This window comes from Ursus arctos, unplaced genomic scaffold, assembly GCF_023065955.2.
Source record: "Ursus arctos isolate Adak ecotype North America unplaced genomic scaffold, UrsArc2.0 scaffold_24, whole genome shotgun sequence".
Lineage (NCBI taxonomy): Eukaryota > Metazoa > Chordata > Mammalia > Carnivora > Ursidae > Ursus > Ursus arctos.
Window position 1 is genome coordinate 45,122,319 of NW_026622919.1, and position 13,696 is coordinate 45,136,014.

Genomic DNA, 13,696 nt, shown 5'->3' on the forward strand with positions numbered 1-13,696 from the left:
CCATGGAACATTTTCAAGAATAGACCATGTTCTGGGACACAAAACAGGTCTCAGCCGATACCAAAAGATTGAAATTATCCCCTGCATATTCTCAGACCACAACGCTCTGAAATTGGAACTCAACCACAAGGAAAAATTTGGAAGAAACTCAAACACTTGGAGACTAAGAACCATCCTGCTCAGGAATGACTCGATAAACCAGGAAATCAAAAATCAAATTAAACAATTTATGGAGACCAATGAGAATGAAAATACAACAGTCCAAAACCTATGGGATACTGCAAAGGCAGTCCTAAGGGGGAAATACATAGCCATCCAAGCCTCACTAAAAAGAATAGAAAAATCTAAAATGCAGTTTTTATATTCTCACCTCAAGAAGCTGGAACAGCAACAGAGGGACAGGCCTAATCCACGCACAAGGAAGCAGTTGACCAAAATTAGAGCTGAAATCAATCAAGCAGAAACCAGAAGTACAGTAGAGCAGATCAACAGGACTAGAAGCTTGTTCTTGGAGAGAATCAATAAAATTGACAGACCACTGGCAAGACTTATCCAAAAGAAAAGAGAAAGGACCCAGATTATTAAAATTATGAATGAAAAAGGAGAGGTCACGACGAACACCATTGAAATTGGAAGGATTATTAGAAATTTTTATCAACAGCTATATGCCAATAAACTAAGCAATCTGGAAGAGATGGAATCCTTCCTGGAAACCTATAAACTACCAAGATTGAAAAAGGAAGAAATTGATTTCTTAAACAGGCCAATTAATTATGAAGAAATTGAGTCAGTGATAAACAACCTTCCAAATAACAAAACTCCAGGCCCGGACGGTTTTCCTGGGGAATTCTACCAAACATTCAAAGAAGAAATAATACCTATTCTCCTAAAGCTATTTCAAAAAATAGAAACAGAAGGAAAGCTACCAAACTCATTCTATGAGGCCAATATTACCTTGATCCCCAAACCAGGCAAAGACCCCCTCAAAAAGGAGAATTACAGACCGATTTCCCTAATGAATATGGACGCCAAAATCCTCAACAAGATACTTGCTAATAGAATCCAACAGTTCATTAAAAGGATTATCCACCACGATCAAGTGGGATTCATACCTGGGATGCAAGCGTGGTTCAATATTCGCAAATCAATCAGCGTGATACATCATATCAACAAGAAAAGACTCTGGGGCGCCTGGGCGGCACAGCGGTTAAGCGCCTGCCTTCGGCTCAGGGCGTGATCCCGGCGTTATGGGATCAAGCCCCACATCAGGCTCTTCCACTATGAGCCTGCTTCTTCCTCTCCCACTCCTCCTGCTTGTGTTCCCTCTCTCGCTGGCTGTCTCTATCTCCGTCGAATAAATAAATAAAATCTTAAAAAAAAAAAAAAACAAGAAAAGACTCAAGAACCATATGATCCTCTCAATCGATGCCGAAAAAGCATTTGACAAAATACAGCATCCTTTCCTGATTAAAACCCTTCAGAGTGTAGGAATAGAAGGTACATTTCTCAATCTCATAAAAGCCATCTATGAAAAGCCTACTGCAAATATTATTCTCAATGGGGAAAAGCTAGAAGCCTTTCCCTTAAGATCAGGAACACGACAAGGATGCCCACTCTCGCCACTATTATTCAACATAGTACTAGAAGTCCTTGCAACAGCAATCAGACGACAAAAAGGGATCAAAGGTATTCAAATCGGCAAAGAAGAAGTCAAAATGTCTCTCTTCGCAGACGACATGATACTCTATATGAAAAACCCAAAAGAAGCCACTCCCAAACTATTAGAAGTTATAGAGCAATTCAGTAACGTGGCGGGATACAAAATCAATGCTCAGAAATCAGTTGCATTTCTGTACACGAATAACGAGAACGAAGAAAGAGAAATCAGGGAATCCATCCCATTTACAATAGCACCAAAATCCATACGTTACCTTGGAATTAACTTAACCAGAGACGTAAAGGACCTTTATTCTAGAAACTATAAATCACTCTTAAAAGACATTGAGGAAGACATAAAAAGATGGAAAGATATTCCATGCTCATGGATCGGAAGAATTAACATAGTTAAAATGTCCATGCTACCCAGAGCAATCTACACTTTCAATGCTATCCCGATCAAAATACCAAGAACGCTTTTCAAAGAACTGGAACAAATAGTCCTTAAATTTGTATGGAACCAGAAAAGACCCCGAATCTCCAAGGAACTGTTGAAAAGGAAAAACAAAGCTGGGGGCATCACAATGCCGGATTTCGAGCTGTACTACAAAGCTGTGATCACAAAGACAGCATGGTACTGGCACAAAAACAGACACATAGACCAATGGAACAGAATAGAGAGCCCAGAAATGGACCCTCAGCTCTTTGGGCAACTAATATTTGATAAAGCAGGAAAAAACATCCGGTGGGAAAAAGACAGTCTCTTCAATAAATGGTGCTGGGAAAATTGGACAGCTACATGCAAAAGAATGAAACTTGACCACTGTCTCACACCATACACAAAAATAAACTCCAAATGGATGAAAGACCTCGATGTGAGACAGGAATCCATCAAAATTCTAGAGGAGAACATAGGCAGCAACCTCTACGACATCGGCCAAAGCAACCTTTTTCATGATACATCCCCAAAGGCAAGAGAAACAAAAGATAAAATGAATTTATGGGACTTCATCAAGATTAAAAGTTTCTGCACATCCAAGGAAACAGTCAGAAAAACTAAGAGGCAGCCCACGGAATGGGAGAATATATTTGCAAATGACACTACAGATAAAGGACTGGTATCCAAGATCTACAAAGAACTTCTCAAACTCAATACACGAGAAACAAATAAACAAATCAAAAAATGGGCAGAAGATATGAACAGACACTTTTCCAATGAAGACATACAAATGGCTAACAGACACATGAAAAAATGTTCAAAATCATTAGCCATCAAGGAAATTCAAATCAAAACCACACTGAGATACCACCTTACGCCAGTTAGAATGGCAAAAATAGACAAGGCAAGAGACAACAATTGTTGGAGAGGATGTGGAGAAAGGGGATCCCTCCTACATTGTTGGTGGGAATGCAAGTTGGTACAGCCACTCTGGAAAACAGTGTGGAGGTCCCTTAAAAAGTTAAAAATTGAGCTACCCTATGATCCAGCCATTGCACTACTGGGTGTTTACCCCAAAGATACAGACGTAGTGAAGAGAAGGGCCATATGCACCCCAATGTTCATAGCAGCAATGTCCACAATAGCTAAATCGTGGAAGGAGCCAAGATGCCCCGCAACAGATGACTGGATTAAGAAGTTGTGGTCCATATATACAATGGAATATTACTCAGCAATCAGAAAGAATGAGTTCTCAACATTTGCTACAACATGGACGGCACTGGAGGAGATAATGCTTAGTGAAATAAGTCAAGCAGAGAAAGACAGTATCATATGATTTCTCTCATCTATGGAACATAAGAACTAGAATGATCAGTAGGGGAAGAAAGGGATAAAGAAAGGGGGGGTAATCAGAAGGGGGAATGAAACATGAGAGACTATGGACTATGAGAAACAAACTGAGGGCTACAGAGGGGAGGGGGGTGGGGGAATGGGATAGACCGGTGATGGGTAGTAAGGAGGGCACATATTGCATGGTGCACTGGGTGTTATACGCAACTAATGAATCATCGAGCCTTACATCGAAAACCGGGGATGTACTGTATGGTGACTAACATAATATAATAAAAAATCATTATTAATAAAAAAAAATATATCTATGCATATAGAACATTCCCCAACTTCTAACTGCCTTCATGGGGAGAACAGAACTTTGGGGGATTCTCATATTCTCACTTTACAATTTATTTCTTTATTGTTTGGATAATTTTTAATGAGAATGTATTCTTTTTGTAATCAATAAAAATTTTTGAAGAAGAAATGAAGTCAAAGTTGGCATTATTAGGAAGACTTTTTTTAAAACATGAGAATTTTTTAAGGCACACGTTAATTTCAAGAAACATATGAAAATGCATTCAAATAAAAGCAATTATTATTCTACATCTAGCAAGTACAAGGCACTGAACTCATCATTGAAGGGATTAGAGAGTGCCTGTCTTCAAGACACTTATACCTCATAAGAAAAGAAGTAAACAAAGAAAGCATCACATAATTTTAGCATAATACTTCAGAGAAAAAAAATCGACCTGGAGTCATAAATAGATTCTAACCCTTCTGTCACTATTTGTGCTACCTTATACTGTATATGGGCTACCATCTTAATTCCAATAAATTAAACAATTCATAACAGAAGCACATGATTCATTCCGTATCATATGATTTTAATTCAAAAGAGGAATTCTCATCTAAAATATAGATCTGAGAAACAAACTGAGGGCCTCAGAGGGGAGGGGGGTGGGGGAATGGGATAGACCGGTGATGGGTAGTAAAGAGGGCACGTATTGCATGGTGCACTGGGTGTTATACGCAACTAATGAATCATCGAACTTTACATCAGAAACCAGGGATGTACTGTATGGTGACTAACATAATATAATAAAATAAAGATATTATGAAAAGAAATAATCTGTCACTAACTGACAGGTGATTGATAAATCAAAGGAAAAAGAAATTTTAGAGTGTGGTCATTAAAAAGGTGAATCCATCAACACCTGAAATTAAAATTAAGAACTGAATAGGTTAGCAAGGGAAGAAATGATGGTCCTTGGATAGTACAAAATTACAAAAGGATGTACAAAATAAATTGGAAGGTATTCTTCATGGAATAAACATATTTGGCAGAAGCAAAGCACTGAAGTGGCTGAGAAATTTGGATTTATTTCTTAGAGAAGGGAACTACTGTACATTTTTGTGTGTGCAGTAAATGCTAAGGTTAGAGTGGTATTTATTCAAATTTTAATAATAATTACTAAGTGTCCACTACATGCCCATCTTGTGCTACATCACCCCCAGAAACTGTGGTAAACCCAAGAGGTGCGATGGACCCATCACTAGCACATGTCAGTAAGACCCCGGAAGTGCTATTAGGGTTGCATTAGCTTGGGTACTACTAGACTTTACAGAATACTACTCATTGTCAATAGCTACTGTTTGAAAACATACTTTAATCTTTAGAGTCCCTGTCCCAAAGAAAGCTGAATTGTCCACTTTGAAAGATTCTTCCCAAGGCTCCTTTAATGTCCCGATTCCTCAGGCTGTAAATAAAGGGATTCAACATGGGTGTAATCACAGTGTACATCACAGCCATGACTGTCTCCTTAACAGTAGAATTATTAGCTGAAGGGCACAAGTAGAGGCCAATGATTGTCCCATAGAAGAGAGACACCACAGAGAGGTGGGAGCCACAGGTGGAGAAGGCCTTGAGGATGCTCCCGGCAGAAGGGACCTTGAGGATGGAGGACACAATTCGTGCATAGGATGAAGAGATCAACAGGAATGGAACAATAATGATGAGCCCTCCCAAAATAAAGATCACCATTTCATTTATCTGAATGTCAGAGCAGGCCAACTTTAGCAAAGCTGACATGTCACAGAAAAAGTGAGGGATCACATTATCAGCACAAAAAGACAACCGAGCCATGAGCAGGGTGTGCAACAAAGAGGTAAAAGTGGTCATAATCCAGGACAACACCACCAGTGAGAGACAAAGCTTGGGGCTCATGATGGTGGTGTAGTGCAGGGGGAAGCAGATGGCCACATAGCGGTCATAGGCCATGGCCACCAGGAGGAAACTCTCCAAGTCTGCAAAAAGCAAGAAGAAATACATCTGGGTCAGGCAGCCAGCATAGGGGATGGATGGGACTTGGCTCTGCATGTTCTGCAGCAATTTGGGCATTGTGACAGAGGAGAAGCAGAGGTCGGAGAAGGATAAATTGCTGAGAAACAAATACATGGGTGTGTGGAGGTGGGAGTCCAGGCGAATGAGGACGATGATGAGAAGGTTCCCCAAGATGGTGGTAACATACATGGCCAGGAACAGGGCATAGAACAGGTCTTGCTGATCTGGATCAATGGGCAGGCCCAGGAGGACGAATTCTGAGACGACAGTTTGGTTTCCCATTTTCATGTTGTTTTTGTTCTACCTTTTAAAAATTAGGAATAATTTGTATAAAAGTGTGAATATATATGTGTATATGTATTTTATATATATATATATATATATATATATATATATATATATATATATATATATATATATATATATATATTCTTCTGAGCTGCCTCTCCACCAGCTTTACCTGGAGCAAGGAGTGTGCAAAACCAAGTGGGGCTCTACCACCACATACCCATCAGCAGCTGCATCCTTCTCGCTGGACTACACCCAGCACTCCTACCCCAAAGAAAAGCCCATCTATTTGTCTGCCCACCCAGCTTACACACCCCCTCAACCACCCACCTTAGTGGTGTGGGGAAGGAGATGATGAGCCAAAACTGATCTGAGCCCGTGTTCCGCACCTGCCACAGCCTGGGGGGCATTGAGAACCGTGGGGCGTTCCCCAAACTGGAGAATGACACGAAGGTCTGAGTTGCTGCAGATTAGAAGGCAGTTGATCTTCTCTCATCATCAGCAGGAACTAGAACCCAGTCCCTAGAACTTCAGATCCAGTGCCTAACACTGGAACTACCAGAAAAATGTCTCCTCCACCTTAATTTCTTTGTTACCTAGATTAATACTACCCCAACCCACATGAAAATCTTGTCTGTTTTCCCTTTTAAGACTTAAAAAAAAAAGACTTGATTGACCCAGGGGACATTAGAGAAACAAGAGTTAGAAGGGAGTAGGAATGAGATAGACAGCAGGAAAGCAGCTGAGATTGGGAGGACCCCAGTGTGCATACACAGCATTTAAGTGTTGGGCCCTGGAGCCAATCAACCCTTACTACGCCCATGCCTGTACCATGACCTGGCCAAGAAACTTAACCTCCCTTAGTCATAGTTCCCTAATCAGCTCAATAGGAACAAAACAGTACCTAATTTACTCTGCCAAAAGAAGGCAAGACAAAGTGTGGCATTGGTGAGACTTACTACTGTCATCATTAAGTTCTGTGATGAGGATGTAGTATTTTCCCAGGTACCCCTAACCTCATCTCCACCCCCCCACAGCTTGAGCACAGCTCAAGGTGCAAGTAGAGTAAGTGGAAAGGAGTATTGTGGGATGAAAGAAGCTACTGGCCCAGAAGGGACAAAGACTTGGAACCCAAATAGTGAGGATTTCCTCTCAAGTTATGAGTTGAATCTATCCCTAGCTAAAGATACTAATATTAGGATAACTCGATTGAGGGTGAGGGAACCTGGCTTCATGGAAAGGGGCTCCCAAATTCGTCTCTTACACTCTGTTTACCTCACCCCCAACCAAAATATTTTGGAGGCCACAGGAATCAGATTCCATCATTTACTGGCCTGTGACCTTGGCAAATTGCTGAACTCTTCTAACCTTACACTCCACCATCAGTGAATCTTACATACCTTGCAGAATTGCAGGTTTGGAATGATTGGCACTTGCAAAGTATCAAGTACTCCACAAACATACAATTTATTTGTTCCCACTAATAGCTCTGGTGATTCCCAGTTACATTCAGAGATGGGAATCACTGTTAGAGAGGAAAACAATGAAGCTGATGACTTCTAAATCATCCTGCAAGAGTTGCACTATATAATTATGGAATCTTAATTTAATCTGCTAAAGGGGATTTTGGAATAACTACCTCTTCTGAACCCCATCCCAGCTTACCCAGCTTGTCTTAGTGTGGCTCCAGAGCCTGCTTCTTGTTTGTTACTTCCCCATCAAGCGTCTTCAGCTGGAGTCCCTGCCATTGTCTTCTGACTCCTCTCTTCTGGGATCTCTGGGATCTCTGTGTCTCAAAGAAACTCATTAACAACAAACCCAGTACTTGCCTCCACCCTTACTCCTGCACATTTCTGAGTAAGTCATGTCCTGAGACAGAATTCTGGGTTTACTCTAAGCCTGATCTTCTCAAGAAAGCTTTCCCCTGCCATTACAGCCCACACTAGTATCTCCCTTCTTTACCTTCGGCAATATCTGGCCTCTAAAACAATTATCAGAGTCAAACACTGTAGCACTTGGTCACCACTGTTATATGTTGTCCAGTGATTCCTTCCATATATACCAACTTCTCTTCTCAGGTCTGCTTTAAGCTCCATGATAACAAGCATTGTGCCGATTGATTCACCCAGGAAATCCTTAATCTATTAGTTCATCAATGCATTCCTTCTAGAAATATTTACTGGGTACCTACCATGGGCAAGACACCGATCCCATGACTGTGGGAAAAACTGTGGGCAAGGCAGACATGGTTCCTCCCCTCAGACACTCTATAGTCTAGCTGGCAGACATGGCAACTAAACAAGCTACTGCCAAGCATTACAAATGTTATCATAGGGGAAATACAAGAAGTGATAACAGTGCATATTCAGGACACCTAACCTTATCCAGTAGGTCAGGGAAGACATTTTTTAAATGAAGTTTAAGCAGAATCTGAGGAGTTTTTCATAAAAAGAAAATAAATTATCTATAGAGGGAATAGTATATAGAAAAACTCAGGTGAGAGAGCCTGGAGCTTTTTAAAAGCAAAGGAAGTTCAGTGTAGCTGAGGAATAGTGCGTGTGCTAGGAAGCAGGCAGAAGATGGCGGTCATTGGGAAGGAGGGAAGATAGAATTGCCATATGATCCAGCAATTCTACTCCCTCATATATACCTAAAAAATTGAAGTACTAACAAATACTTGTACATGAATGTTCACAGCAGCATTAATCACAACAGCGCCAAGGTGGAAACCACCATCAACCAATGACTAGATAAAGAAAATGTGGTGTATCCAAACAATGGAATATTTTTCAGCAATAAAATAAAGTACTGACACATACCATAATATGGATAAACCTTGAAAACATTATGCCAATTAAAAGAAGGCAATCACAAAAGCAACATAGTATATGATACTATTTATATGAAATATCAAGAACAGGCAAATCCATAGAGACATAAAGTAAGTTGGTGATTCCTAGGGAGAACTGGGTAGTGATTGTTAATGAAATTTCTTTGGGGGTAATGAAAATGTTCTAAAATTGATTATGGTGATGGTTGCACAATTCTGAGTATATAAAAATTAATTTTATACTTTAAATGGGTAAATGGTATGGTATGTGAATTAGATGTTAACAAACATCTAATAAAAACCAAGTCTTTATCATTGGAGAAATTTGTATATAGATTGCATTAAATATATGTATATTAATGTTAAATTTCTCAGGTGTGATAATGCTATTGTAATTATGTATGAAAATGTTCTTGTTTCTAGGAGATCCTAAATGCTGAATTTAGTTGCTGTCTTGATGGCTGAAAATGATCTCAAATAGATCAGCCATTTTATTTATTTTTTAAGTTTTTATTTTAATTCCTGTTAACATACAGTGTTATATTAGTTTCAGACGTACAATATAGTGATTCAACATGGATCAGCCATTTTATTTTTATTTTATTTTTTAATAAATTGCTGAATTAAAGATTTTATTTATTTATTTATTTGACAGAGAGACAGCCAGCGAGAGAGGGAACACAAGCAGGAGAGGAAAAAGCAGGCTCCCAGCAGAGGAGCCTGATGTGGGGCTCGATCCCAGAACGATAGGATCACGCCCTGAGCCGAAGGCAGACGCTTAACAACTGCACCACCCAGGCACCCTGAATCAGACCTTTTAAAAAGAAGAAGAAAGGAAAGGAGAGAAAGAAAGAGAGGAAGAGAGAGGGGGGATGGAGGTAATGAGGAAGGGAGAGAGAGTTTGATATGTGCTGTAAGTATTAATGAATGAAATATGAACAGATTTGAGCAACTGATGGAGTATAAGCAAAATAAACTAATTTGAAATTAAGCTTGTAGCTTTTGTTTTGAATGTCGCAGGTGTAATGACACAGGATTTCATCTTTTAAAATCTCTATTCTCGGGGCGCCTGGGTGGCACAGCAGTTAAGCGCCTGCCTTCGGCTCAGGGCGTGATCCTGGCATTCTGGGATTGAGCCCCACATCAGGCTCCTCCGCTATGAGCCTGCTTCTTCCTCTCCCACTCCCCCTGCTTGTGTTCCCTCTCTCGCTGGCTGTCTCTATCTCTGTCAAATAAATATATAAAATCTTTAAAAAAATAAAGTAAAATCAAATCTCTATTCTCACATTTTGCTATTAAAATAGAAATTCAATCATTTATAAATTTGTCAGTTATGTGGTCATTCAATTACCAACTCTTATTTTTTCAATTTTCTTTTTCTTGGTTATCATTGAAGTCGAACATCTTTTCATACTGTTTATTCTTCATGAATTTTCTGTTAATTTTTTTATGTATTAAGTTTGTATTTTAATTTCAGTATAGTTAACATAGACTGTTATACTAGTTTCAGGTATACAATCTAATGATTCAACAATTCCACACATCACCCAGTGCTCATTACAACAAGTGCACTCCTTAATCCCCATCGCCTATTTCACCCATCCTCCTGCTCTCCTCCCCTCTGGTAACCATCAGTTTGTTCTCTGTAGTTAAGAGGCTGAAAAATATTCCATTGTGTGTATATATTTACCACATTTTCTTTATCCATTTTTCTACTGATGGACAATTGGGCTGCTTCCATCATTTGGTTATTGTAAATATGCTGCTATAAACATGGGTGTGTGTGTATCCCTTTGAATTAGTGTTTTTGTATTTTGGGGGGGAAATATCTAGTAGTGCAATTACTGGATCATGGGACAGTTCCATTTTTAACTTTCTGGGGAAACTCCATACTGTTTTCCACAGTGGCTGCACCAGGTTGCATTCCCACCAACAGTGCGAGAGGGTCTCTTTTTCTCTACATCCTCGCCAACTCTTGTTGCTTCTTGTGTTGTTGACTTTTAGCCATTCTGACAGGTGTGAGGTGATAGTTCATTGTATGTTTGACTTGCATTTCCCTGATGATGAGTAATGTTGAGCATCTTTTCATGTGTCTATTGGCCATCTGTATGTCTTCTTTGGAGAAATGTCTGTTTATGTCTTCTGTCCATTTTTTAATTGGATTATTTGGTGTTTGGGTGTTGAGTTGTAACAGTTCTTCATATATTTTGGATAGTAACCCTTTATCAGATATGTCACTTGCAAATATCTTCTACCATTCTGTAGGTTGCCTTTTAGTTTTAGTGATTGTTTCCATTGCTATGCAGAAGCTTTTTATTTTGATGTAGTCCCAATAGTTTATTTTTGCTTTTATTACCCTTGCGTCAGGAGACATATGTAGAAAAACATTGCTACAGCAGATGTCAGGAGACATCACTGCCTGTGCTCTCTTCTAGGATTTTTATGGTTTCAGGTCTCACAGGTCTTTAGGCCATTTTGAATTTATTTTTGTGTATGCTTTAGGAAAGTGGTCCAGTTTCCCTCCTCTGCATGTGGCCGTCAAGTTTTCCCAACACCATTTGTGGAAGAGAGTGTATTTTTCCTATTAGCTATTATTTCCTCCTTTATCAAAGATTAAATGACCATATAACTGTGGGTTTATTTTGAGGTTTTCTGTTCTACTCCATTGATCTGTGTGTCTATTTTTGTGCCAGTACCATACAGTTTTGATCACTGCAGCTTCATAACATAACTTGACATCTGGAATTGTGATGGTTCTAGTTTTGCATTCCTTTTTCAAGATTGCTTTGGCTATTTGAGATACTCAGTTTGTTTTATTTTTATATTACTTGTAGGTGTTCTTTGTATATTATGAATTTTAATTTTGTGTGTTAGGCATGTTACTGTCTGCCAATTTTCTGTCAAGTTTGTTTATGTTATCTTTTGTCCTAGATAGGTTTCCTCTTTTTATGTGGTCAAATATGTCAAACATCAATATAAGCTTGTCAGTTTCCACAAAATAATTCCTTTGCGAGTTTGACTTGGATTGTACTGAATGTATTAGGAGAACTGATGTTGTTAAAATATTGAGGTTTCAAAACTCATCAAAATGCACAATTTTAAATGGATTGATTTTAGTGTATAAAAATTACTCTTTGAAAGCTGTTTAAAAGGAGACATCCAGGGTCATTGTATATGTCCACTTACTGTGGTATTCTTTTATATCTTTCAGTAAAGTTTTATAATTTTCTTCTTATATTCCTGCACATAATTCCATTTCTATTGAGAATAGGGTCTGTTTTTCATTCTCTTTTAAATGGAATTTTTCTGTTATAGAGGAAAGTGCATTAATTTAAATATTAATCTTTTTTCTTGCCACTATATATCTGTTGTATGATGGCTCTGAGATTTCAGAATTTATCCATTATAGGAATTAGTGTTACCTTAGCTGTCTCATGGATATAACAAACTATTTTAAGAAATACAATATTAAATGAAAATATGTTATGCAAGATTGTATGGCTGTTCAGGTAACTGGGTAGAAAGTGACATAAATGAAGATATAGAATAAAGGACAAAGAGCAGACTTGAGGGAATGTAAAGAGTTCAGTATTGTGCATGTTGAGCTTGAACTGTTCACAGAGCCTCAAGTGGAGATGTCCAATGAACAGTTTGGAACTCTGGAGAAAAGTCTTGACTTCAGATAGAATATACTTGAGGATGAAAGTGGTGGGCTTGGATGCCATAGCTTAGAGGGGACAACTGAGGGCACAAATGGACTGAGGTTGGAAAACTAGTCCATGCCATAAATGGAGCTAAGAGGGTTTTGGTTTTTCAGGGTTTTTTTGGGGAGGGGGTTGGTTGTTTGTTTTGGCTGGGTTTTGGTTTTGCTTTGTTTTTAATGGGTGCTCTCTTTCTTTCTAAAGTGAATGAATATGAAAAGAAATCATAGAATCACAGTCTGGAATCTTACATAGATTCAACAATTGACACACTGTGTGACTTGACAAGTAATTGAACATCATGCTTTTCAGTCTATGAAATAGTAGCCCTATCCTCTCTATTCCTTGGAATTGTCATGAGGTTGAGGGTAGGATAAAAACATAGATACAAAGTTCTTTTATGAGGTACAAAACCCAAACAGAATAGAGGCATCCTTAAACTCTGAACTTGTTTACCATCTTCCAAATTCCTTCCCAATTCCTGGGGAAAACTTTAGGTCCCTTGGTTGAATATTAGTTATCTCCAGGTAAAGACAAAATACACTCTTGTATCAAGGGCTAGAAAAATCCATTTCAGGTCAGGCCAGGTCAGAAAACAGAGAATACATGAAAACAAATAAGGAGGGGGAAGATTAAGAGATAAGATGATGTGAATCTTATGCAGAGAGAGGTAAGTAGGAGACATTAAGAAGGAGGCTGGGAGGTGGAGATGTAGGACCTCATTTAGTATTGACCTAAGAGTATAGACAATTATTTTAAAATTATGCCATAATCAAAGCGGATTCTGGCTTAAAAAAAGAAACGTAGTTTCCCATGATAAATTAGTTACTGTAAGGCATGAAGATCATTTAAAACAGGAGTTCTTAAACTACACTTGGCCAGAATCACCTGGGAACACAAAGAGGAAGACGTAGCCAGCAGGTCACCAAGACCCTTCTTTCCTAGTTCAACTACACAGCTCAACTTCATCTCTTTTACATATTGAATAATTATTTACTATATCATCTTAACAGAAAGTTTCCAGGGTAAGGGAAAAAATCTGGAATAATACTCCAATATTATTATATCTACTAGATAGAAATATGTAAAAATATCAAATGTTACCA

General features: G+C 38.7%; 1 protein-coding gene across 1 annotated transcript; it reads right to left on the bottom strand.

Moving 5' to 3' along the window:
- Positions 1 to 5,096: 5,096 nt before the first annotated feature.
- Positions 5,097 to 6,059, bottom strand: LOC113268840 (olfactory receptor-like protein DTMT). The gene has a single exon (XM_026517399.2). The coding sequence runs from the start codon at positions 6,057 to 6,059 to the stop codon at positions 5,097 to 5,099; it is 963 nt and encodes a 320-aa protein (XP_026373184.2).
- Positions 6,060 to 13,696: the final 7,637 nt, after the last annotated feature.